Raw genomic sequence first — 27,999 nt, 5'->3', positions numbered from 1 at the left:
CAGATATGGCCATGCAGAGGTGCATTTATATAAATACCAATCACTGGCAATGACTGCACAGACCCTGGAGACACTGCAGTAGGAGAGGCAGCAGTCATAATCTAAGGTAGGATAATTCTTACTAAAGTCACACAATCTATGGAGGAGTTCTTTTGGTCAAACAACAGATACCCACTTAAGCGTTTAGAGGGTACCCAGTCTAAACCTAATGAAAAGCGCCTACCCAGGACAAGGATATAGTGCAATACCAGGAGTTCCCTGCACATCGGCAATGTCAGAGACTCCATTCTTTTATTGTCTGTGTGCCATCAAAATGAGCTTAAAGCCGTCATTTTACATTTACATTTATACATTTAGCAGACTCTTCTATCTAAAGCGACTAACATAGGCAATTATATTACAAGGGTTTTTGTCCCCAGAGCAACTTGGGATTAAGTGTCTTGCTCAAGGGCACAACGGTGGAAACTGGGAATTGAACCCAAAACATTTTACTACTGTGTGCTAACCCATCACCCCACCGTTATTTTAAGGTAAAAGAACTACATTGTGTCACATTTTTATCGGAGTAATTTATGATTAATCCTTATTTCATATTTTTGTTTCTTTCTCATAGCTATTGTTAGTGTTATTCACAATACAAAGTTACCATAGAGAATAAAACAGACATGTAAGGCAAAACATTTAAAATGAACACTTAAAGTGCATGAAAGACTGAGTAGACAGAATAGAATCAGTTAACCATTTAATTAGTAAAGGAACGGCTTGGATACAAGCATGATAAAGAATCCTGAATAGGTAACAGTCTTTGGCGTAGGCCCCGTCTCGGATCCGTCCAGCGTTGAGCGGATCTCGTCTCCTGCCGATGGATGAATGCAGGGGGGGGGGGGGGCCTACCCCCCACGATGAGACGGGGACCATGGTGGCGGAATAAGGAAGATGATGCGGTAGGCAAGCCATGCCCGATGGACGTGGACTGCTGGCAGTGGTGGCTGGAGGAGAGATGGAGGGGACGTCAAAGTCAGTGTACTGAGAAGCAGAAGAAGTGTTAGGTGGAAAATTGTGTACATTTTGAATAAGAAAACTAGTCTTTAAAATATCTAGGCACTTTATTTCATATTGCATAATGTAAATCCTTACATATGCATGAAAGGGATAATTATATGAAGCATTTTTTAGTGATTTTGGTCAAATGCGCTTGTCCAATCTTTTCTCATGTTCAGCTAAGCATTTACCTTTACCTTTACACCATCCTCTGCGTGTGATTTCACAAACTTTAATTTCATCCTCACAAGAATTTATGGTTTTGCATTATACAGACACTGTTTATGGCACATCCTCTCAGTGAGCAACTTACTTGAAAGTTGTGAAATACATGTTGTATCTGCAAAGGAGAAAATAAGAGCAAAAAAAGGAACACTAACTATTCTAAATAGGGTCATAAATTCCAATGACACCACGTTGTGTTTTAGCTCCAGATGTAATAAAGTAATTAAGCACTGTTATGTTATTATCCCTTTGTATGAGTTGCAATGATTGCAACATAGGACACCTTCAGATAACAGTTCCACTCAGGTCACGGATATGAAGTTCAGATCCCGTAGTGGTGATGTTGTCATCCGTAGGTGGTGATGACGTAATGATTGCAAGAGTAGGGCACCCTTGATTGCTGTTCCATGGAGGTCATGACCCTGTCCTGCTCTGATCCTGTAGATGGCACTGATGTTGTGGGCATGCTGTGCAGCTCTCCTGGTGCTGACCTTGTGTGGCACTGCCCGGGCCTTCATGCCCGTTGGTGAGGGTTCCTCTACCCACGCCACCATCACGGGAAACGCTGTGCTCAGCAAGATCACCGAAGTGTGCCAGGCTGTAGCCGAATCTGAAGGCAGAGAGTTCAAACCTACAGTGAGAGGCTCTCTTTCTCCATCTCTCTCTCTCTCTCTGTATGAACTCCAGTATGAACTGGTATTAAGAGGTTTGGTATGAGTCTGTGTCTGTTTTTGTGCATGACTGTCTCTTGTGAGTGAATCAGTGGTCCTCATCTGTGTGTGTGTGTGTGTGTGTGTGTTTGTGTGTCTGTGTGGTAACATAAGCAACATAAAAAATGGGGTTATGCAGAGCAACGTTTCAACCAAAAATCACTATGGAGCAAATCTGTGAGCAGAAAAAGGCTTGTATACAAGTCAGAATAAGCAGCACTGAGAGGCGACAACAAGGCCCACGACTCAGACAGCCTTTTGCTGCTGCTCTGCTGTGAGGAGGAACCGCAGCGATTTGAAGCCATCAGGCAGACCTGCGCACCAGTGCTCCCTATGGAGCTCATGGCCTCCTTCCACCCATCAGCACATCTGCATGTGAAAACACAAAGACATGAAAAAATAAAAAGATACCCGCACACTGTTCTTTAAGCTCCCAGAGTGGTTTAATAAGCTACAACATTTCGACCAGAGGTCTTTGTCAGGTAAGACCTCTGGTCGAAGTATCTTTTTATTTTTACATATGTCGGCTAAGCCTTATACCCACCACCTGTTTCATTTTTTTGTAGATGTGTGTGTACTTCATTCATTGAAAACACAAAGATAAAAAAAACAAACAGTGCATACGGGAAAAGGACCCAGAGAGCCGTGGCAGTGTGTGTGTGTCTGTGTGCATGCGTTCATGTGTGTGTGTGTGTGTTTGTTTGTGTTTGTTTGTGTGTGCGTACGTGTGTATGTGTTGGCCACTGACTCCTGGTGTCTCTGCAGGGCTCGTCGGCAGAGGAGCTCTTGCGGGCGTGTTTGGGCTCAGCCACAGGAGAGGTGTCGGCGGCTCAGTTCCGCTCGGCCCTCAACCAGATCTACATGCAGAACGGCCTAGTGGACCGTGATCTGGCCAACAGTCCCGCCCACCACGCCAACAATGAGGCCTTCGTGCAGGCCCGCACGCTCATCACAGAGGGCACGGTCAGTGTCAAGGCCAACGTCCGCACAGAGAACTTCCAGGCAGCCAGAGAGATGCTGGGACGAGCCTGCCACACCTTACAGGTAACGGAGACGAGAGGAAGAGAGAGAAAGAGAGAGGAAGAGAGAAAACGCTCAGGTATCAGAGATGAGAGGAAGAGAGAAAACGCTCAGGTATCAGAGATGAGAGGAAGAGAGAGAGGAAGAGAGAAAACGCTCAGGTATCAGAGATGAGAGGAAGAGAGAAAACGCTCAGGTATCAGAGATGAGAGGAAGAGAGAGAGGAAGAGAGAAATGGATGAAGAGATGTGGGTCGAGGAGAGGAGAATAGAGAGACGTCAGGGCGCAGGAGACTATGAGACTGAAACAAGTTAAAGTGGAGACAATACAAACAGCAGTTCTAAATCACAGGTTTTCAACCAGGTTTGATAGGCTACCGCCTTCATGCAACTCAGAGGACCTGACTTTAAAACTCCCGACCTTCAAAAAAAGTGTGTTCATGAGATCAGCTTGGAAAACAAATACAGGAAATGCATAAATAAGTTATTGGGTCTCGGGTGTGTTTCTATCTGTAGTGTTAATTTAGTGATAAAATACCTATAAAATAATATAAACAGTGAGTGATATTCGCCACTTGTGTTGTTGCCAGGGAGACCACTGTGTTTGGAGCAGTGTTGTAGTACTCGAGTCCAGGACTCGAGTCCAAGTCATGAGCTAAATTTAGAAACTCGTGACTTGACTTGGACTTGAGCACTGAATGACTCGAACTTGGACTCGGACTTGTACATTCAGACCATGCAGACTCGGAAATTGAGACGAGGACTCGACTTTTTTTTTGTAATGTCATTACGCTATAATTGTAATATATCATTAGAATATTATTTGGTATAGGATTCTAATATCTAAATTATTTTTAGTATTAATGTTAGTGCAGTGGAGTGTTACTGCTTCATGTCATACTTCACACATCACGCCATGTTCCTACAATAACAGACGTTAACTTTAACGGCGCCAAATGCCTGGAGACATGAATGCCCCGAAGGTTGTCAGTTTTGCATTCAATAGTGACTCGACTCGGACTTGACTCGGATGAGTAGTGGACTCTGACTTGGATATTTTTTTAATGACTTGGACTTGCAAAAAATCTGACCCGTCTTTGCATTCAAGTCATTTTTCCTCTATTGGAGGTCCAAATTTCCGAATATCTAATGTGGCATGAAGGCGCATGAATCCCACTGGTTCTCCTCTGGTTGCAGTTTAGTCAAAATGGTGGACTTTAGGTCATAATCAGATGAAAACCCCTATTGTACATGGATGACACAAGAGTAAAGATTAGATATCTGTCCACAATCCCAGTTTCCTCAGTAATCCTGACTATGAGTAACCCTGACTTGTCTGGGTCCATTCGCAGGACTTTTACAGCCATAGTAACTGGGTGGAGCTGGGAAACAGAGATCCCTACCCCCCCCTCCTCCAACCACACCTGCCCATGGACAACATCGCAGGTGAGCTTTACCATAAGGTGACCAGATTTCTGAGACAAAATCCGGGGACATTTCAGTTCAGAAGCAAAAATACCTCCAAAACATGTAATGTTTTTATCTTTGTAAACTTAAAACGGGGACACTGCCCTTACCATTCATAAATCAGTTTATATTACCCTAGTTCTCCTAAATTGCAAGGGAAGTGATTAACAAAGATGTTTCTTCTCTGATCATGAAGTAGCTGAGATCAAGAACATTTGTAACTTTGGAAATCAGCTGTAACAAACAGGTATCAGCCAGACACTTCACCCAAATTAAGGCCTCCTTACACCATGTGATTTTCACAAGATTTGGGGAAGTTTTAAAAGAATATAGTCGTTTGAATAAAGCTTGCGTGGGAGGCATTAGTTAAAAAGCTACAGTCGTTCAAAAATCTTTCCCAAATCTTGTCAAAAGTTCTCAGAAAATATGTGGTGCGGAAGGTTGAATCAGTTTTCCCTTCATAGTACACAGGGCAAAACTCATCAAACACTCAAATTTTCCCATATCCAATGTATTATGCATGGGCAACAAAATAATTAGAAGAGTGGGACATGTCTAAACACATGTTATACAGGCTATATCACATCTTGAGGCTATTAAGCTTTCAAAAAATAGATTGAATCAGTTAAATTTATATAATATATAACATAGATAATAAACAATAACACTTACAAGAACACCTTTGGTTCACCTATCCAATGACATTGTACTGCTCGTACTCGTCAGAGCTAGCTGGCTGAATGAATGCATGAATGGATGGATGAAAGAAGCCCGTACTGTAGCCTAACTATCTCTCGCAAAGGGCAAAGATTCTACCGTGCTGCTATATTCCACCAATCAAAATACCTGAAATGGACCACCTAGCTAAAAAAACAAACAATACAGTAGACCTACTTCAACAGTATATTACATAATAGGCCTACTCACTGAACCACCTTATTGTCTTTGCACCTTGCTTATTGTGTCAGATGATGTATGATGTATGATTTAAACTATTCGTAGCTTACATAGGCAGTGTTGCAGAACTGTTTGGATTTACATACAAGTTGGTTCAATATTGCAAACAACTGATCTATATTATATTTTACCACATCTGCTCGCAGACCACTTGGGTTAGCTTGCGGACCACACTTTGAGAAACACTGTTCTAGAACATATCTGAGCTCTGCGCTTGCTGGCTTGATCCTGTGCATCCAGTCGCACACAAAGCGCTTTGATCCACATGTTTTGTACAGACGATGCCATGTTTTAAGGTGCAAAAAGCATCAGAAACAGGTGGTAATTTGGCCTTAATTCTTAGTACATCTAGGCCTGAATCTTACAATGTCAATCAATGTGTGTGTGTCTGTGTGTGTGTATGACAGATATTGACACTCCTACATGTAGCGACTGTGCCAGTGGAACATGTCCAAACCCTCTCTTGCCTGACATTCTGGCTCAGAAGAAACTGACCTCTGGGTACATGGGCCTACTGTCTGCTGACAAACCTAAAGGTACATTACACACACACACACACACATCCATGCACACATAGGCAAGACACATACAACTTTATGGAACCATTGGTTTCACAGTTTGAAGTAAATAAAATGACCACATGGAATTTTTGAGTGCTTTGAAGCTGCATTCTGCAATAATGTAATTAGTTCATTAAGTTTTTACCTAATTTCTGACTTGTGTTACAAGGTTACCAGGGTTACCAGGGTTGGTGTGATGACGGGGGTCTTCATGCCAGTATAGCTTAGTGGTAATTGAGAGGATTTTGAGGGTGTGTTTGTGTTGATAGGTAAGTGTAGTCATGGTGATGACGATCTTTTCACTGATAGGTAAGTGTAGTCATGGTGATGGTGTGTTTGTGTTGATAGGTAAGTGTAGTCATAGTGATGGTGTGTTTGTGTTGACAGGTAAGTGTAGTCATGGAGGGGCATCCGACCTGACCAGCACCCAGGTGCCCCGTGGAGGCATCAGTAAGGATGAGCGCCGGCCAGACAATGCAGCCCTGCATGACACCGCAGTCACCATGGCAACACAGGCCACCATGGTGCTCCTGGAGGACATTCGAGGCGCCACGGGCAACAAGGACTTCCTGCGGTAAGGGAGACTTCCTGTGGTTAAGGGGAGATGACCATGGAGGTACCCAGCACAGGAATTATATGTAGCCTTAGATGGACGACATGAATCGGTCCAGTTACAGCTTTTGCCCATTGCTTACACACTAAAAACGGATGCTTAGCCTTAGACCAAGGCCTCAATACCTAAACTTCTTGTAGCATACCTTAAACACTGTGTAACCATGGCTTAAACACATTTTCTGCTTTGCACATTGTTTGCAATTCTGCAACACACTTATTGCGAAACACTACACACGGTTTCTTACATTAGACACTTTGTTCAAAAATTAAATCTCCTGTTATCATTGGGAAAACACTTCGATTCAAAATGCAAGCACATCTTGTAATTGGTAATAACCACACACATACCTGAAAATACTTACAGAGAAAACTGAACACCAATCAGTCTAAAGTTTAGCACTATAAATAGACTTCAGATTAGATTAGATTCAACTTCAAGGTGGTTTAGAGTAGTATAAATTAAATATAAATATGTGCAGTGTATAAGCAGTTACCTTAAGAGCAGAATAAATATGGCTATGTAATGTGAACAATGTATGAACAACATGTACAGATATATTCAATGTAGTAGCAGTAACATTATAATAGTAGTAAGAATAATATAGATATATGCAGTGAATATAAAATAAGAAAACAGAATAAATGTGGATATTCAGTATGAAAAATATAGACAGATATGTACAGAATGTACAGTTATGTGCAGTGTGGTAACAGTACGATTGTAGTGCAGAAACAGTAACATTATAAGAGTAGTAAGAATAAGTGTATGTGCAGGATGAATAGTATGAAGAGCAGTAGAAAATGGCTATATGTAAGTGTAATTACAGTATGTACATTTGTAAATAAATAGATAGAACCCTACAGATGGGATAGGGTAGTGCAAATGACCGAGGGGGCTGACTTGTTGTCCTTGTCAAGGTTGCCATGGTCGTAGACACCTCAACAGGCACAGGCAAGACTTTCTTCTCCTCAGCAAGAAGAGACGCTGGTGAGCCTTCTTGATCAGGGTAGAGATGTTGATGGTCCAAGAGAGGTCCTCAGAAATGTGGACACCCAGAAACTTGAAGCTGGTGACACGCTCCACTTCAGTCCCGTTGATGAAAATGGGTGTGTGTGTGCTAGCTTTAGACTTCCTTAAGTCCACAATGAGCTCTTTGGTCTTCTTGGCGTTGAGCGACAGGTTGTTGTCAGAACACCACAATGTTAGGTGCTGGACCTCCTCCCTGTAGGCCGTCTCATCGTTGTTGCTGATGAGACCAATCACCGTAGTGTCGTCTGCAAACTTGACAATGGTGTTAGAGCCATGTACAGGTGTGCAGTTGTGGGTGAAGAGGGAGTAAAGAAGAGGGCTCGTCGTAGAGATGGCATCCTCTGTGCTCCTGTTCTGATGGTAGGCGAATTGGAAGGGGTCTAGTGAAGGTGGTAAGCAGGTCTTGAGATGGACGCGGGCACTGCTGCCTGGGCTAAAGACAGATTAAATATGTCAGCCCAAACCTCAGCCAGCTGCACAGCACAGGCCCTGAATACGCGTCCGGGGATACCATCAGGACCAGCAGCCTTATGTGCATTAGTCCTGCTCAGTGCCGCACACACATCGGTGGTGGACAGTGTGAGGGGCTGGTGATCTGCAGAGACCACAGCCTTGACGGCCACCTCCTTGTTGTCCCTATCAAAGCAGTCATAGAAAAGTTAGGGGCAGCCATGGCCTACTGGGTAGCGCTTCGGACCTGTTACCAGAGGGTTGCCGGTTCGAACCCCGACCAGTAGGCACGGCTGAAGTGCCCTTGAGCAAGGCACCTAACCCCTCACTGCTCCCTGAGCGCCGCTGTTGTTGCAGGCAGCTCACTGCGCTGGGATTAGTGTGTGCTTCACTAATTCACGGATTGAGATAAATGCAGAGACCAAATTTCCCTATGGGATCAAAAGAGTATATATACTTATACTTATATACTTACAGAAGTGGTTCAGATCATCAGACAAGGAGGTGTCGGTGACAGGGGGGAGGAGTTAGTAGTTTTGTGATGGCCTGGATGCCTTGCCACATGCGTCAGGGGTCCGAGTTGTTCTTGAAGTGATTCTCAATCTTCAGGTAAGTTATTGTGTCCTGTTCAAGTGTGTACTTTTACATCAAGTACCCATGTACAGTTCTGTATTTGCCACTATACTCCCCATTTCTAAAAGCTATCAAAGAATTATTTTCAGTTAGCCAGTGAAAAGTATATGACCACCAACCACATACCTCCATGCCTCTTTTGCAAGCAATGGAAGGGGCATGCAGAGACTGAGGTGGGGTCAGTTCAATATGGCACACAAGGTGATATTTTCCCCATTGCCTAGCCCTGAGAGGACATCGCCTGCGACTTGTGGCCAGATCTGAAAAGAAGGCAGGATCCATAATCCCCCCCCCCCCCCCACACACACACACACGCAATATTCCAAAATTGCAAAATTCAAAAAAATGCTTTTTTTCAATAGCAATTTCTCCAGTAATTGTTTTTTCTTTTTACTTTTGTTTTGTTGCTACATTTTTTATTTGTTTCATTCAATTCATTCACATTCACAGTATTCCATATCCCTGTGATGTGTGATTCCATTTTTCTTTATTTCTGTAAGAATGTTTGTTTTTTGTAAAAACGTTTGTTGCAAAAAATGTCAGCTGATTACTGCAGAAATGAGTCTGAGAAAATGACAATAAAAATAGAAACACAAAGACTGCAATGTTTTATATAAAGCGCATCAGTGTGTTGCTGTTGATTTGAAACAGTAATTTTAAAGGATTTTTGAGCTTTGATTGCAGTGTTTCATTTTGGCATTTTGACATAATGAACTAAATTCTGCAAAAACTGTAATCGGAGTTAATCAAATCTTCTTATGAAAACACACCACATCTAAGAGCATTTTTGTTTCAATAGACATATGTTCCTGCATTAACTCTTTGTGCCTATCTCCTCCTCTCTATCCTTCTCTTCCACTCTATCCCTATCTTCCTCTCTATCCTTCTCCTCCTCTCTATTCCTCTCTTCCTGTCTCATTCAGACTGATGGGCATTGCCCGCTCTGCTGTCCTCTGTTTCGTGATTGATACCACGGGGAGCATGGCTGACGACATCGCTGAGGCACAGAGTGTTGCCACTCAAATCATTGACAGCAAGAAGGGCACCGCAGACGAGCCCTCGGAATACGTCCTTGTCCAGTTTAACGACCCCAGTAAGACCCCATCTCAACATCTGCCCAAACACTAGGGTTGGGCACCGAAACACGGTTCTAATATGGCACTGGTGCCGACACAAACAGTAACTGCATCGAATAACAACTTGGATTTCGGTGCCTCATTTCGGTGCTTAAATAGTGTTTTATTTATTTATTTTATACGAGGCATCACTGCATGTCATGCGCCATCTCTAACGTCTTGCTCTGATAGCAACACATCCAGGTACAGTTAGCTAACATAAGTGGATGTATAAACCAGAGGGGTGCACCACATAGGCAAGTGGACAGTGTTTGACAGCTTGCGTGAGCCCAAGTAGCTTACTTTAAAGCGATATCGCGAGCTCCTGTCAAAATCTAGCAGTGGGCCTAACTACACACAAGCAAAAGGCTATGAAACAACATCAACAGCAGCCTAATACCTTACACAATGTCACTGCTAATGCACTAACTGGTATTTATTGAAATGTTATCAGCAAAGTTGTAAGGTGAAAACTTTATTTCACGGTGTGTTCTAAACAACATAATGGCATGATATTAATCTTTCATGTACATGAGGCCCATATAGCATCAGAATGAATATGAAGATCATGTTAAAAGTTAGCTGGCAAAAACATAAATATGTAGGTTACATAGGCCTACCTGATGTCACTGAGCTGTCAAAGGAAACCATCTCCGTAGCCTATGTTATCGCTAGTTAAACTCAGCTGACTGGTGTTAGCGCATAGCCATAGTTGCTGTTAAAATGACTAGGCTAGCGCTGGGAATCTAAACACTTCAACACCGACATGTTGCCTGATATGTTCAAAACTATTGCGTGTTATGGGTTAAGACATGAAATTTCTTGAAGCATTTGGGAACACACTGAATTAACTGGAAAGTAGTCCCTGGAAAGGAGTCCCTGTTAGATTAGCTTGCTTGCAAATGCAGTTGTCCATGTTCTATGGCAAGCGGTTTTAACATACCTTATGGCAAACCGCCTACACTGGGTAAACTTGAAAGCAGAGCTTTGTGTGTGCATGCATGGCAAGCTGTTTTAACATTTAAATGTATTATTTGTAGAAGCAATGAGATATTGATAGTAAATTGAATATAACAGTTCAATTTCATGTTCAAATTTGTCTTATCAATAAAATAAAAAAAAAGCAATTCATGCTTTAGACCATTTTAATTTAAAACATTTTAAAAACAAAGTACCGGTTCAGGCGCCGTTTCAGCACCGGCACCGTTTTAAAAGTATCGATTTAGCCCCGGTATCGGATAAAACCCACGATACCCAACCCTACCAAACACCCATCTCAACATCTCCCCAAACACCCATCTCAACACCTCCCAAAAACACCCATCTCAACATCTCCCCAAACACCCATCTCAACATCTCCCCAAACACCTCCCAAAAACACCATCTCAATATCTCCCCAAACACCCATCTCAACACCTCCCCAAACACACATCTCAACATCTCCCCAAACACCCATCTCAACACCTCCCAAAAACACCCATCTCAACATCTCCCCAAACACCTCCCAAAAACACCCATCTCAACATCTCCCCAAACATCCATCTCAACATCTCCCCAAACACCTCCCAAAAACACCCATCTCAACATCTCCCCGCTATTTTGCATATATACTGCACATTGAAGCATGCTCAACAATGTCAATTCAAATACATCCATAATATACAGTATGAGAAATATGTATATACAACCCCAAATCAGAAAAAAATGGGATGTTGTGTAAAATGTGAATAAAAACAAAATGTAATAATAATATGCAAATTTCGTAAACTCATATTTAGCTGCAAAAAGGACACAGACAACATATACAATGTTGAAAATGACAAATTTTGCTATTTCATGGAAAATATATGTTCATTTTGAATTTTATACCAGCAACACGTTTCAAAACAAGTTGGGACAGGGGCAACACAATGCTGGAAAAATTGTGTATGATAAAGAAAACAAAAGGAGAAATATTTCACAACTAATTTGGGTAACTGGCAACATGATTGGGTATGGAAGAACGTCATTGTAATGCTTCTTAATATGAAATTATGAAGTATTTGGGGAGTTCATCATTTATAGTACATCATTAAAATATTCAGAGAATCCAGAGAATTTGGCACTGCATTAAAACCAGACCTGTTTACAGAAAATCATTGAGCTCAGGAAAACTTCTGACAACCACTGTATGAGCACAGTTTGACATTCAATTGGTTTTAGTGCTCAGTTCAAAAATAAACCCAACATCTATGACTGTGTGGAGGTACAGGTGCCTACTGCATGGGCATCTTGCACATCTGGCAAGGCACAATCAATTCTGAATGATGTATACAGGTTTTGAGAAACATATACTGGCATCCAGGTAATGTGTTTTCCAGGTAAGACCTTGCATATTTCAGGAAAACAATGCCAAAATTAATCCTGCACATGTTTAAACAGTATTTATCCATAGAGGAAGAGTCCAGGTGCTAAAATGGCCTGTCTGCAGTCCAGACCTGTCAAATTAGGTGCATCATGGAATGACCGATATGATTAAGAATACCCCATACTGTTGAGCAACTGAAATCCTATATCGGGCAGGAATGGGACAACATTTCATTCTCAAAACTCTAGCAACTGGTCTCCTCAGTTCCTAAACATTTACAGAATTTTGTTAAATGAGGTGAAGCCGCACAGGGGTAAATATACCCGTCCCAACTTTTTTTGAAACATGTTGCTGGCATCAAATTCAACATATTTTCCATGAAAAAGTCAAATGTGTAATTTTCAATATTTTATGCTGTCTACGTCCTTTTTGCAGCTAAATATGGGTTTTCGACATTTGTAGATTTTCACATTCTGTTTTTATTTGCATTTTACACGTCCCAACTTCTTCTGATTTGGGGTTGTAAAATTTCTCACTTTCATGTCTGTCTGTCCGCCTCTCTCCTTGTGTGTGTGTGTGTGTCTGTATGTGTGTGTTAGAATTTGGTCCTCTGGTCAGGACTGCTGACCCCGAGGTGATGAAGGCAGAGATCTCCGCTCTTACGGCTAATGGTGGTGGGGACATGCCAGAGATGTGCCTCTCGGGACTTCAGGTAAACACACACACACACACACCTAGGGCGTGTCTCGGGACTTCAGGTAAACACACACACACACACCTAAAGCGTGTCTCGGGACTTCAGGTAAACAGACACACACACACCTAGGGCGTGGGGACTCAAGGGATGTGCCTCTCTGATACACACTCTCACACACAGATAAGGACCACTGATGCACTCACAAGAGACATTTATGCACACAAAGATTCAGACACTTCTTTAATACCAGTATCTCCGATGAGTTCTCCAGTCTGGTCCTTTCCTTAATACTGTCATTTCTTTTTCGTACTCCTTTCCCTGTCTGGTGTAGCTGGCTCTGACTGGTGCACCTCCCTCTTCCCAAATCTACGTTTTTACCGACGCTCCTGCCAAAGACATGAGCCTGGAGAAGACCATCATCGCCCTGATCCGCAGCACCAAATCAACAGTAAACGCTCGGGATTCAAGAGACGTTTTGTCAAAACACACAAACAAGGCACACACAAATGAACACACACACTAATACATCTCTTATAATTCTTTCTTATGCACAGGTGAACATTTTCATGACGGCGAACCGTAAGGTCACACGTAGGAGCCTTGGTCCTGCACGCCTGCCCCGGGCTGATTTCCGAGTGTACTATGACCTGGCACTGGCCTCAGGTGGACAGGCCATCGAGGTGGCCAAGGCCAGCCTCCCCCAGGCCACGGAGATCATAGTGGACTCCACCACCTCTGCCCTGGTGAGCCGAGCAGATATGCCCCGCCCTCCTGTTCTGTGTGATGCTGAGGTCACAACATCAACATTCTAACTGCTCAGAGCAAATTATGTAAAACCTGCAAAGTGAGGAAGTCATGAACTACATGACACTGTATCACAGCAGGAGTGATACTGTATATATCACAGCAGGGATGTACTCTGTGGCCCTAAACCCACAGTGATACTGTATATATCACATCCATTATAGTGGGGACTAAACCACATGGTACTGAGCCTAAAACAGTGAACCTATAGCACAGTGCATTTTGATGGTTTATTGTGACGTGAAAGACAGATAAACACACGTGTAGTTCCCTGGCAGCCACTCAGTTCTCCAAACTCGCATAGTGCTGATGTGAGAGGACTTCACTGATTTTTCAAGTGGGCACCTCACTTCACCGGTGTTTCGTCAACTAGCCCACGACACCTCAATGGGGCTTGACAGCAGAACCAGCGTCCTGGAACTGCTCCCTCGGCCATTCAGGACTTCACCACTCAGCTCTGAACCCCCCCTCCCCTCTGCCAGCCTGGTTTAGCCACCGCTCGATGGTGTTTTATGCCCCCAACGTCGTCTTCCAGGCAGCGCTGCCACTGCTGACTTAAAGGCTCCGCTCACCTAAACCTAACCCCAACCTTAACCCATGCCTAACCCTAGTGCCTTCCAGGCAACGCTGCCTTGAAAACAACATTGGGGGCATAAAATACCAAGAAACCCGCTTGCTCCTCTTTAACCCCAACCATCTGGATGCTGCCTCTGCGTGCGCTGATATGTTGTTTACCAGGCTCTTGCAGGTTGCCCCAAGCGCTTGTTTCCAAAATATACTGCCGTAACACATTTCAGCTTCTGGATCATCATTTCAAAGTGCAAAATCAGGCAATATGTCTTGTGCATGATCTAAAGTCACCATGCATGCTTAGGCTTTTGTTCAGTATCAAATTAGCAAAAATATTTTTATGTTATTAAATTAAATTAGCTTTGGTTTATTTTTTACCCTTTGCCCATCATTTAAATTAGAGCCCTTTATGTTTAAGCCCATCTTTACATTTGTTTGATTGTTTTATGTTTCAGGTGACAATTCTACAAAGAGCCAGGAACCCTGGTGCAGTGGAGACCTTTTCCTTCCTCCTGGATGAGTCTGTTTCCAATGTGACCCTGTACATCACGGGGACTTCAACAGCTTTCACTCTGCGAAACCCCACAGGTACGACAGTATGTTTGCTGAACCAACGTCAGCGTGTAGCAGATTGTTGTGACATATTCTTTAGGAAATGTCATTAATGTGACAGCCAGAGCTCAGGCATTCACAGACACCAAGAGGCATTTGCAATTCCCATTCTTTTCCCCGATGCACTTAATTAGCCTGGGTGCCATTCCGAACTTAGTCCCGCCCACAACATTTGAGGTCGGGAAGTTCGGTCTGGCGTTACTCTATTGTGGAGCAAGTATGCCCGCCCTAGATCGGGCGGACCAATCAAATCGGCCTTTACGATGATGGACAGGTGAGCAACAGCGCCTGGTCTATCACGTCATCTGAGCACGCTTAGATTAGGCTTATGTTTGAAACAAAAACGCTGTGGCTAGGATACATGGCTTTTAAGACCCCATATGAAAAATGCATATTATTTAATTAGGTTTTATCACTGAAAACGATTATTTCTGAAAACTTTGGCCAAAGTTGAGATGTGGGAAAACTCATGGTTTCACTTTCATCAAGGGAAAACAGCGCTGTTGCATTGCGACATGTTCCCTTGTTTGTTTGAAATCTCTGATTGACCACTTGTTCGAGGGATTTGCGACAGCCTTTCCCAGCTGTTTAACATGTTTGTAGCATATCAGTGTTCAACAGAATTATTTTTAAAAACGGAGGGGATATAGGCTATCAGTTTTTTCCTAATAGCCTACCTTACTACGTATCTCTTAAATTTCGCTAATAAGTGTTGTAGGCTAGAAGTTATTGACGGCACTAACTTTTACAAAAGACCAGAAAACAATGTTAAGGCATTTGTGGAGAAGAAGGATGGTTCGTGTGTTTTCTTCCTACACCTCACGGTAAGCTATTTCGTTGCTCTGATTGGTTAGGTCTATCCAATTGAGTGCAGAGGCATTCCCCCCCTGTATCGGTTGAAACACGCCCCATAATTATGTCCCAATGGAGCAGTATCAGACTCATATTCTGACTATAATTGAGTATGACTACATCAGGCTAGCACTTAATGCCATCACAACAGACACCTCTAACTATAATGAGCTGGTCACAAGCAGGCTGTTGGTGGCCTTTTTCAGCTGCCAGGTGTGTCCTGCTGTTCAACTGGTAGCTGCTAGGTCTCTTCCTAGGCATATGACACTTCCCTTTCATTCAGGGATTCTCCTCTCTCTCCTCACCTGCTCTCCCTCCCCTGTGGTGCATCTGTAGACTCACCTGTGAAGACTAGATGGAGAGGATGTGTTCTGCTATGTTGTGATGCACTTGTGTGTGTGCACATTTTGCATGTGTATCTTGGCAGCACTGTACTCTAGGTGTCAGGCTGCTTTCATTTTAGAGTGACATAAATTACTGCAATCAGCAGCATCACTAAACAAATGCCAATATAGAGCATAGGAGATTTGTGATATACAGAATGCCTTATGAATGGTCCAGTCATTGTTTGTCACTATTTTCAGGCTTAGTGGATACAACTGCCATATGACATTCCTGGGTTTCAGTGTTTTAACTCGCTGATGATAGTGGGCGTTCACATTCAAAACAGATACTTTAAAACACAACAGGTTACTTATTTTAAATGGCATACCGCAACAAAATGAAAAACCATTGACTCATTTCACTGATTAAAAATAGTCAGCACGATTGACATTGAGTTAGGTGCAATTCTAACTGCATTGGGATGACATTCAGCTACACTGCACAAAGTTTGGACAATTGATCAACTATTGCACAAAATCTGTTGTGGTAGACTGTGCCTTTCATGTAATTTATCGTTCTGTCTCATCCTAGGTGTGTCTCAGAGTTCCACACAGACAGCTGGACCCTTGGGAACAATTCAGACTGTGGGCAATCTGAAACGTGTCCGACTCAACACCCCGGAACAGACAGGATTATGGGAAATCCACATGAACACTCGTGAAGCCTACACTGTCAAAGTAACCGGTGGGTCTCCTTTTCATCCTGCTGGGTTTTTGAAGTTCATATACCTGTTCCAACTGCAGCTTTGTGGGGAAGGGGAAAGCCACAAGAGTTTTTGTGATTGTGTGTTGTATACACAACAAGTGTTGTGTATGCATCCATCAAGCATCTGTGTGTGTGTGTTTGTCATCTCCAGGTCAGAGTGCCATCACTTTTGTTTATAATTTTGTGGAGACATTCGAAGGGCCTCACCCGGGGTATGGAGTCATTGATGGACGCCCACAGGCAGGTAGGGCAAGTCAACAGTTATTACTGTCTTTTCCGGGGCATACTGTGACAGCTTTTGGAACATAATTCACTCGTTATCGCTCTTCTCATCCTCATTTCTCTCTCTCTCTCTCCACTCCCATCGCTTCCTCCCTCTATCTCTCTCCCGTTAGGCTCGCCAACCAAACTGCTGCTGACGCTCACTGGCCCCCACGGTCCCGAGACCCTGAAAGTGCTGGAGGCTGCCCTGGTGGAGGTGTCTGGCTCAGGCCTGGCTGGAGGAACCGTGCAGGAGATGGGCGGTGGTAACTTCCTGGTGTCCGTGAACAGCGCCCCTGCAGGCGAGTTCGTGGTTCTGCTTAAGGGAGAGGACACTTCCACCTCCAGCCAATTCCATAGGCAGTCCACCACACAGATGTCTCTCACTCCAGTCTCAGTAAAGGTGTGTAGAATTATTACTACACCACATAGTCTACAGTACTAACCATGAGTCTTGGGAGAAGTCTCACTACAGTTTATGATAACAGGGGTAATTATAGTTTATGGGCAGTGTTGGGGGTAATGCGTACTGTAATTTCGTTATTTTATTGGGTAACGAAGTAAGGTAACGCATTACAATTAAAATTTCAGTAATAGTTACAGACGTTACTGAATAACTGTAACGTCCATTCCTGCGTTACTCACAATATCTCTAATATATTGACTTATTGTTGGCATGCAGTGATTGCTTATTGAAAATATAGATTAGCCTAGACACATTATGTCATTGTAGTATATATGCGGAGGGTAGAGCACGCATTCTCTCCATGGACCGCTCTCCCTCAAACAGGTTGGCTTCAGCCCGCACCTCCCCTATACGCAAATCAAAACAGTGGCTTGTGCAAGAACTGTTCTTGCAGACTACAAACTGGTGCTGGAACTTTGTTCAAAATTGATGCATTCAAGTTAACTTTGCAAAGTTAGTGTTCTAGCCTTCTTATCACAATGTTGTCAATCGCAAACACTATTTTAACGTCTCTCTATGGAACTACCTGTAACTTAATTTGCTGAGAACGAAGAGAAAGCACCTTTTTGATAAATGAGACAGTAGTGGAGAAATATCTTTTAAGAACTAATCTGTAGCCTAGGGTAGGCTTCTGCAAAAAACAATTTTGTTGGCGATTTAAACTATCTAGCGGACGTATTTAAAAGGTTACAAGCAATAGAGGCTTATGGGCCGCGTTTTGGTTCGTAAATTAATTTGCCCTACAGTACTGCTGTACAATAAACAAATGTGTTCGTTCAACTTTATGCAGAAGAAATACGCACTTAGCCAGCCTATAACGGACAAATTTTAGAGAGAGAATGAGAATGTACGCACTACGCACGCAAGAATCTGTTGGCTATGTGGCAGGTTACCAGCAAACAATGTTTACCTAATGCATTAACTCAAGACCTCAAACGTTTAACAGAAAGGATGCAGCAGGCAGCAAATGTAGAAGAATAATTTCCAATGGAAGAACAAAACGCTGAATGAAGCCCAAAGCTTTACTGATGTTAAAGCACACACACATAACGGTAAAATAAAAGTAAACACAAAGTAAATTTAGCAATGGCGACAAAATTAATATAGACTATTTTTAGTGAAAGTATAAGCCTACTAGGCTACTTTTAGCTGACCAATACCGAATCTGAAATTGCAAATAACAATGTTGCCTAACTCTTTGAATGTTGCACCCTGGTTAAGTTAGAGACCAACTCAAGTAAAGAAACGATAACGAGTAACACGTTACTTTCCAAAATGACTAACAAGTAAAGTAATTTCATTACAATTTAAAGGAACACGCCACCCAAAATCAGTAGTAATATATGTTCTTACCTTAACTTTCACGAGTTGAGTCATACCTCTCCCGCGTCCGTATGTGCACTCAAACGCTCTGGCGCGGCGCGAATGTGTTAGCATGTTGCTATGCTAGCGGGCTCTGCCGTAGCCGTAGAGGGAGTAAGATGGCATTAATCAAACACATCCACGTTTTCCCTACTTAAATACAGTTGCACAAGTAGTTGATAAAAATGTGTAAGGTCACACAACATGAAACGTGACGATATTCCAAGCGAATAAACAGGAGAACTACAACGTCTGGCGCAATAGCACTTGGGAGTACTTCGACCTAGGTAGTAATATTAATTAACACCTAATTGTAGATCCTATCCACCACAGAGTTTAGAATCCATGCTTGATCGACCCCTCAGCCTCACCCTCCCCTCTGAGCGAGAGAGAGGCACACACACTAGAGATGTGCTGATGGGCTATTATTTCAACCATAACTGCATAGCAAAACTTAATCCATCCATCAGCAAAGTTTTTTGACCAATTTTCAAAACCGCACCCGCCCGGCATCTGCTGTGTTTTAATGTATATGTGATTCGGCGCTGCTGACGTGAGGCTAGAAAGCTCTTGCCTGTTCTTTCTAGAAAGACTGATCCAATGCAGCAAATATATTAAAAGGCTAAAGTCCTACATTGGCTATGTTGTAGCCTATCCCCAGAATATCAGCAGCAAACTCTGTTCTGCGAGACAGAGACTGTCTCCAAATAAAACGCACATCGGCCTGTTGCCTAGCCTATTCTGTGTGCCAATATAGCCTATCGTCCAAAATGTTTGATTGCATTGCATTCTCCACATTTTTAGCTAAATTTTCATGTACCACATCAGCATTTTTGATCCGTGAATCTTTTGTAAATTGCTTTACAATAGCGTCGGGCCCTTGTCAGCAGCCTTCGTCTTGCCTCTTGCCACTATTCACTCCTTCGTCTTCAACATTCCCTGTAGAATTCTCAATATGTTTGGCCTCAATGTGTCCAGTTACATAGTCTGTCTATTCTTAGTCTTGGATTTTGTGAAATAAATGTCTAAATATCACCTGCTTGCTGCAGCTTCGGTCTGCACGTCCTTTTAAAACAGTCTGCACGTCCTTTTTTTTCTCTCTCGAGCATTTAATCTGCTGCCGGCTTGTCTCTCCACGTCGTCCAAAATGCTTGATTGCATTGCATTCTCCAATTTTTAGCTAAATTTTCATGTACCACATCAGCATTTTTGTTCAGTGAATCTTTTGTAAATTGCTTTACAATTACCGTCGGGCCTACTGTATAGGCCTATTGTCAGGCTTGCCTCAGCTTCGGTCATGTCCTTTTACAATTTTATCATTTTATCATTTTATCATCACCTAATAAAAAACGCAATTTGGCACATAATTTCAACATGCTGCTGGCCTACTAATTAATGCCTATTGTACTTTATTTTTTGCAAAAAGAAAGAAATCCTTGATAAAATAACAAGTCATTCACATTTTACTTTAGCCTACGCAGTGGCATGTCAGGGTGACACTATGGGGCCGTTTATACGAGGACGATTGCAAAGGAAGACGACAAAATATTTTATCATAAGTGCCTTTCGTTTACACTGCGACCCCACCGTCGGGGCTTGAATACGCAAAAATCTGAAGACTCCTTCCAGAGTGTAGAGTTTTGAAGACGACCTGGGTTGCGTCTCAGTCTAAACGGCTAAACCAAAGATCCTTGATTACCTCTCTGGCTAAACTGTCAAATTAGAATGTCTGCGCGTGACGTACCGGGGTTCTATCACACCACCACCCAGCGGTCTGGAATGCATATCCAATCGAATATCACATACTCTTGCGTCTTCATATAAACAAAGATTTCCCCCTGGGAATGCTCGTTTAAACGTGAATAAAAAAATGAAGACGAGACGCCACTTCTGCGTCTTCTCTTTTCATCGTCACCGTATAAACGTAGCCTATGACAAGCCTGTTCTGAAGACTCCCATTCATTTTGACTGCATGGGAAGAGAGCGCGTCTTTTTCAGACAGACAGCGCAATTCATTTTATAGCCTACCAGCAGGCCGATCGGACAAACTAGCGCCTCGATATTAAAGAAACGCTGACTCCATTCATTCCGAAAGTCCACCGCACAACAGTGCAACGTGCATGTACACATTTTTAGTAACAACCGCCAAACTTGCTTGCTTGCCTTCTAAGTTTTCCGACTTTTTTTCTTACCTTCTTTTTTCCGCTGTGGATGTTATTGAGCTTATAGAAGTCATACAAGTCATATCACTCTCTGTCTCTCTTTTAAATGCCTATTCCCTGAAGGCTACAATTACTATGTGTTTGATATCAAAACAAAACAACCCAGGCAGTCTCGTCTAGGATATAGCACAGGTTGAAGTCAACGTCAAGTTGGTTCTATGTACGGAGGTGAATGTGTGTGTGTATGTGTGTGTAAACATCTTGTAGATGACTCAGAAATGACATCGGAAGACGAAGGAGTGAATAGTGGCAAGAGGCAAGCCAAAGGTTGCCGACAAGGGCCCGACGCTATTGTAAAGCAATTTACAAAAGATTCACGGAACAAAAATGCTGATGTGGTACATGAAAATTTAGCTAAAAATGTGGAGAATGCAATGCAATCAAGCATTTTGGACGATAGGCTATATTGGCACACATAATAGGCTAGGTAACAGGCCGATGTGCGTTTTATTTGGAGACTGTTTTGCGAGACAGAGACTGAGTTTGCTGCTGATATTCTGGGGATAGGCTACAACATAGCCAATGTAGGACTTTAGCCTTTTAATATATTTGCTGCATTGGATCAGTCTTTCTAGAAAGAACAGGCAAGAGCTTTCTAGCCTCACGTCAGCAGCGGCTCATCCCATATACATTAAAACACAGCGGATGCCGGGAGGGTGCGATTTTGAAAATTGGTCAAAAAACTTTGCTGATGGATGGATTAAGTTTTGCTATGCAGTTATGGTTGAAATAATAGCCCATCAGCGCATCTCTAGTGTGTGTGCCTCCCTCTCGCTCAGAGGGGATGGGGAGGCTGAGGGGTCAATCAAGCATGGATTCTAAACTCTGTGGTGGATAGGATCTACAATTAGGCGTTAATTAATATTAATACCTAGGTCGAAGTACTCCCAAGTGCTATTGCGCCAGACATTGTAGTTCTCCTGTTTATTCGCTTGGAATATCGTCACGTTTCATGTTGTGTGACCTTACACATTTTTATCAACTACTTGTGCAACTGTATTTAAAGGAGAATTCCGGTGTGATATTGACCTAAAGTGTATCGAAACATGATACCGAGTGTGAACGTATGTCTCATAGCCCATCTCGGCTTGTCCCCTGCACTCCAAAATCTGGCGCTAGTTAGCCGATGCTACCAACATCTTTTTCAATAGTGGTGCTTCGGCATCGGGCTAGCCATGCAAATAAATCACTGTTTTACACCCATTTACGAGGCTCAATGTATCTCCACACTTCATTGGTAGACTTCGGAGGGCCCTGACATTTAAAACGAGACATTGAGAACTTTGAAAAAGCACTGGTAGTTTACTTACAAGACGATTTATACAGACAGTATCTTCACGAAGTTTAGCGTTTGCAGCCATCTTGAATTTAGTCACGATAAGTCGAGCAACGAGTAAGAATGAACAGCTATGATAAGGGATCAGATTCCAAAAATAATTCAGTGGAAATGCATGGATTCCAGTTGCTGCTACTGGAAGAAACTGGAATCCATGCATTTCCACTGAATTATTTTTGGAATCTGATCCCTTATCATACCTGTTCATTCTTACTCGTTGCTCGACTTATCGTGACTAAATTCAAGATGGCTGCAAACGTTAAACTTCGTGAAGATACTGTCTGTATAAATCGTCTTGTAAGTAAACTACCAGTGCTTTTTCAAAGTTCTCAATGTCTCGTTTTAAATGTCAGGGCCCTAGGAAGTCTACCAATGAAGTGTGGAGATACATTGAGCCTCGTAAATGGGTGTAAAACAGTGATTTATTTGCATGGCTAGCCCGATGCCGAAGCACCACTACTGAAAAAGTTGTTGGTAGCATCGGCTAACTAGCGCCAGATTTTGGAGTGCAGGGGACAAGTCGAGATGGGCTATGAGACATACGTTCACACTCGGTATCATGTTTCAATACACTTTAGGTCAATATCACACCGGAATTCTCCTTTAAGTAGGGAAAACGTGGATGTGTTTGATTAATGCCATCTTACTCCCTCTATGGCTACGGCAGAGCCCGCTAGCATAGCAACATGCTAACACATTCGCGCCGCGCGCCAGAGCGTTTGAGTGCACATAAGGACGCGGGAGAGGTATGACTCAACTCGTGAAAGTTAAGGTAAGAACATATATTACTACTGATTTTGGGTGGCGTGTTCCTTTAAAGTAGTAATGAGTAACTTGTAACGGATTACTTTTTTTCTGAGTAACAACCCCAACACTGTTTATGGGTAAGCTATTTTGTGTGTAAAAATATCCTCACACCATGTGCTAACAGCAGGGTTGTGCAAAATTCGAGTTGCAATTCTGCTTCCTGTTTGCTACCTCAATTGAAATGCTAGTGAAATTCAATAATTGAATTGGAATTTAAGACCCAGGTTCAATTCAATTCTGGAATTTTGCACAAGCCTGGCTAACAGTGTGGTGGGTATATTTTTACACTACAGTCAGTAGTAGCTGAGCAGTCCTCACATTGAATTTAAACAAACACATCTTTATTTTACATAAGCTGCAGTTCTGCCTACCTAACATACAGTAATTGGGGCAGCCGTGGCCCACTGGTTAGCACTCTGGACTTGTAACCGTCGGGTTGCCGGTTCGAGCCCCGACCAGTGGGCCGCGGCTGAAGTGCCCTTGAGCAAGGCACCTAACCCCTCACTGCTCCCCGAGCGCCGCCATTGTAGCAGGCAGCTCACTGCGCCGGGATTAGTGTGTGCTTCACTTCACTGTGTGTTCACTGTGTGCTGTTTGTGTTTCACTAATTCACCGATTGGGTTAAATGCAGAGACCAAATTTCCCTCACGGGATCAAAAAAGTATATATTCTTATATACTTATACTTATATTTTATCCTGTCTCAGTGGCCTGATACAAGTTTATCTAAGTTCACTCTTCCCCGCCACAATGCCACAAAATCATTTTGCACCATTTCTGTTGAAACTCACCAATTATTGTTGAAATAGTTTTCTAAACGTGTGGTTGTGCTGCAGATTGTAGTTGACACCAGTATGGAGCCAGGGAAGGCTATAAACATACCTTTCAGCATCACCAGCAGTGAGACAGGGACCACGTTCAACATCCAGGCAACAAACGACAAGAACTTTGCCATGAAATACCCTTCAAGGTGAGCACATCTCAAGCAGCAAGCAAACAAAAACATGAGTACAATTTAGAAGACAAGAGGCATGCAATAATTGTAATAAATCATGGTGATTATCCAGCAATATCTATTCACACTCTGTTTTTGCCAAAACCCAAACATTTTAGGACTAAAATCGATTTAACAATAATGTTAAATCTTGGACAGATCTAAGACTAATCTGTAGATGACTCTTAAAGGTGTTATTTAAGAAGTGTGGAGTTTTTCTTTAGTTTGAAGCATTTAAAAAATGACCTAGAAATATCAACAGAATGTAAATGAACAACCCTTTTCACATGATGTCAAAAACGCCCATGCTTTTGCCCAATACTCTATAGTTTGTGGCAGTGAACTCTCTTGTAATATCACTTTGCATTAAATGTAATGCAAGTCAGTGGTAGAGTGCTATGTAGCTGCATTCAAGACAACTTAAAGCCTAAAAAACTCCACATATACGTTCAATAAGGCCATAGTATTTCTGTCTCCTTGTGGTGGCAGCATTACCAGTGGGAGTAGCGTGGAGGCTAAAGGGACGCTAACCATCACTGCTCCATCCGGCATCGCCTCAGGCACTGATGTCACCCTGACCATCAACGCAGAGTCCTCACGAACCCACGACTCCAACTACGCCGTAGTGCGGCTCTCTGTGATGAAGAAGGTGATCGATTTGTTACATGATGATCAAACATTTTGACATCCTCTGACAGTCAAAGTGTAGTGTTAAGCAGTCCAGTGATGTATATTGCATGTAAGCCTAGTTTAAAAGGGCATGCCCGTGTGCCATACCAGACGCTGTGAACACATTGCCTTTATAATGATATAACTGACTCTGACTTTCTGTCTGTACACTTCCCCAAAAGGTGACCGATTTTACCCCTCCTGTGTGTAATGTGGTTAATGTCAACAACACCTGCGCAGACGACTGCAGCTCGGCCTCATGGGACGTCTCGGTCGACATCACTGACGGCAATGGCACGGGTGTGGAGAGGGTCTGGGTCCAGCAGGGGGACAGTGATCTGATCAGTGAGAGCACAACAGGGCCAGGTGCGGGCGTGACTGTGATCCATCGGTTGTACCGCACCTCGTGCTGCACTCCAGACCTCAAGCTGTCCGTCACGGACAAGGAGGGCAATGTCGGCTCCTGCTCCCACTCCATCAAGCTGCCGACCACTACACCAGTTCCACCAACCACTACGGCAGCGACCACAATGGCAGTTCCACCAACCACTACAACAGCAACCACAACGGCAGCGACCACTACGGCAGCGACCACTACGACAGCGACCACTACGACACCGACCACTACGACAGCGACCACTACGGCAGTTCCACCTACCACTACGACAGCGACCACTACGGCAGTGACCACTACCACACCCAGTGGCGGACCACCCTCCATCAGTTTGGCAACACCTCTGTGGTTCTGCCTACTATTGTCTGCCACTGCCATAGTTCGAGATTTACTCCCGGTCTCGCTGTAAGATATGTATGCTATGTATGTATATAGTTGCTAACCAGTAGAACAAAGTTGTGCTTGTAACATGTAATCTGGTTTCTGTACGCACACCATACTGCAATTCTACAGTATTCATAAGCCTATACTAATTGTAGTGTTGTTGGATTGGAATTGTGAACTTTGCATTTAATACATAGGCCTACTTGCTGTGAGGGGTATAATGTCAGTAATGCCTTATTTCGGATTGAAACCATGCTTAAATGAAATGGCTTAATATGCCAGTGGTGGTATTTGTGGTTGATTACATACTGTAGTAGCACATCATTTGGCTGAAACAAACCTGAACCACAGGATAAGACTGCCCCCTCCTGGCCACCCTGTTATGAATGCCACCACTTACAGCAGCACTAAAGAAGCTCTTAGGGTACCCCTAGTTGAGAAGCACATTAATAAATTAACTAAATGTGTGTCATTGCAACAAACTATAAACATAACAACAATACAATAAAGATTGAATGCACCAAGAGCAGTCTCTTGCTGCTTATCGCTTGCCTATTTTAGAAGTGATAAGCCCTGCTCAGAGTGAGGCAGTAGTGCCGTTCACCCTATTAAAGGTATACTATGCAGTTTCAGGTATTTTTGACCAGTCTATGGCTCCCCGATATATTTATATTTTACTCTGCCATTGTAAATAGCCTACTTCTTGTGGCTTGTTCGCCCTGTACACAATGAAAATGCTTTTGTTGTGAAGGCGAAGGCAACAGGAAAAAAACTATCTCCAAAGAGCTATATCTACTGACAAGGTAATGTTTCACGATTCTCACGAGATGTCTTCGGGTTGACTATTCTTGAAGTTGCATGCTGGTTCTCTTGTTAGCGACTCGCTACGGCTATGCTATGCTCGGTGAATGATTCCCCTATTACAAGTTCGTTTCCATCAAATTGGCTTCGTAAAGGTTATATTAAGGTGAAAACCCTGCGTAGTGCCCCTTTGAGAGTTTATGTGCCATCAAAATTATTTTGGAAAAGTTATTGTAAGGTAAACAAATTCTTTAGGGGGGCTTAAAAACTTCACACAAATCATCAGAGTTGGACGTTCTTCTTTTCCTGTAGCCGATCATCACCCTCAAACTTCAGTGGGCTATGGACACCATGCCATCCAGACTAGAGTGTCTCTCTGTCTTCCACCATGTCCACACTAGCTCAGATTAATTTGTATCCGACACACCTTTGTTACGATTCGCACTCCCGTCCACATTAGACTGTTGCATCCGATTCCCTGGAGAGGAGCAGTTTGGATCTGCTGGAGACTCCAAACTCATTTTGCACCGGAACCGTATCGGACGAATGTGGACGGTGTGTTGCGGAACCATCTGAAAAGAGATGATGTACAAGCCCATGTTCCCTTCCCTGGTTCGTTGTGCTCGTTTCACGTGATGATGCCTTTCAAGAAGTAAACTAAATTTATTAATTTGACGAGTAGCCTACAGTGAATGGCAACGGATAATGCAACTTCATTCAAAGACGCTGTATACAGTTATGTTTATACTGTAACTGTGTATGTGACAAATAAATCCCTCTTGATCATTAGAAGCACTGTGTGGTAGGCTATTTTGTTCATTCATTTTAGCAGACAAAGACCTGGCTGGCATTATAATGGGAATTATAAGTTAGTAGCATGCGAGCAATCTATTGCACCCAGGCAATAAACTTGGCAAACATTTTGCAGATTTTATCTGATGGTTATTTCTCTCCTTGTATCCATACTTGTTGACTGTACATTTATCATGATTTTCAAGAATCAGAATTAAGAATTGTAATGCAGGTTTTTAACACTGCATGGCCATTGTTTATCTGACCTAGCAACAGTAACATAAGGACAGAGAGGGTTAACAAAGAGTATAGAAGTTCGGAACGAGAGGCGCAAACGTTCGACAATTTCCGCGAGGGCGCTCACGAATAAGTGCAGAATGAATGGAGGTCTATGGAGCTGTACCCCTCAAATCCACTTTTCTCGGGATATAATTTTTTGCCCAGAAATTTGAATGTTGCAGTCGAAAGAGGGGGCAGAAAAAATACAAACCGCTGAGTATTATATTTTTTGAGTCACTTATTTGTTCTAAAAAGCCTTTCAAATGTGTCAGTGACGTCATTCATTAGCAGAAAGCTAGTGTGTTGTGGGTAACAACGACCCAATCTGTAAGAAATCGAAAGGACGTGACTACTCGTTCATTCAACTTTTGGCCTATAATCCATATTGAGCTTGCAGAAACCACAATCAAATCTTTGATTTCTCAACCTCAACCAGGTGA

General features: G+C 42.9%; 1 protein-coding gene across 1 annotated transcript; it reads left to right on the top strand.

Moving 5' to 3' along the window:
* Positions 1-15: 15 nt before the first annotated feature.
* On the top strand, positions 16-26,211 carry LOC121686564 (von Willebrand factor A domain-containing protein 7-like). The gene is made up of 17 exons (XM_042066850.1): positions 16-106; positions 1,711-1,902; positions 2,742-3,020; positions 4,348-4,441; positions 5,827-5,955; positions 6,367-6,553; positions 9,631-9,800; positions 12,769-12,881; positions 13,198-13,314; positions 13,421-13,609; positions 14,696-14,828; positions 16,620-16,772; positions 16,945-17,037; positions 17,189-17,457; positions 24,083-24,216; positions 24,730-24,889; positions 25,092-26,211. Exons 2-17 carry the CDS (start codon positions 1,711-1,713, stop codon positions 25,710-25,712), a joined length of 3,033 nt encoding a protein of 1,010 aa, XP_041922784.1. The 5' UTR covers positions 16-106; the 3' UTR covers positions 25,713-26,211.
* Positions 26,212-27,999: the final 1,788 nt, after the last annotated feature.

The sequence above is a fragment of the Alosa sapidissima genome, chromosome 1 (assembly GCF_018492685.1).
Source record: "Alosa sapidissima isolate fAloSap1 chromosome 1, fAloSap1.pri, whole genome shotgun sequence".
NCBI lineage: Eukaryota > Metazoa > Chordata > Actinopteri > Clupeiformes > Clupeidae > Alosa > Alosa sapidissima.
The sequence above is the reverse complement of the archived record's forward strand: the minus strand, read 5'-3'. Positions and strand labels throughout refer to the sequence as shown.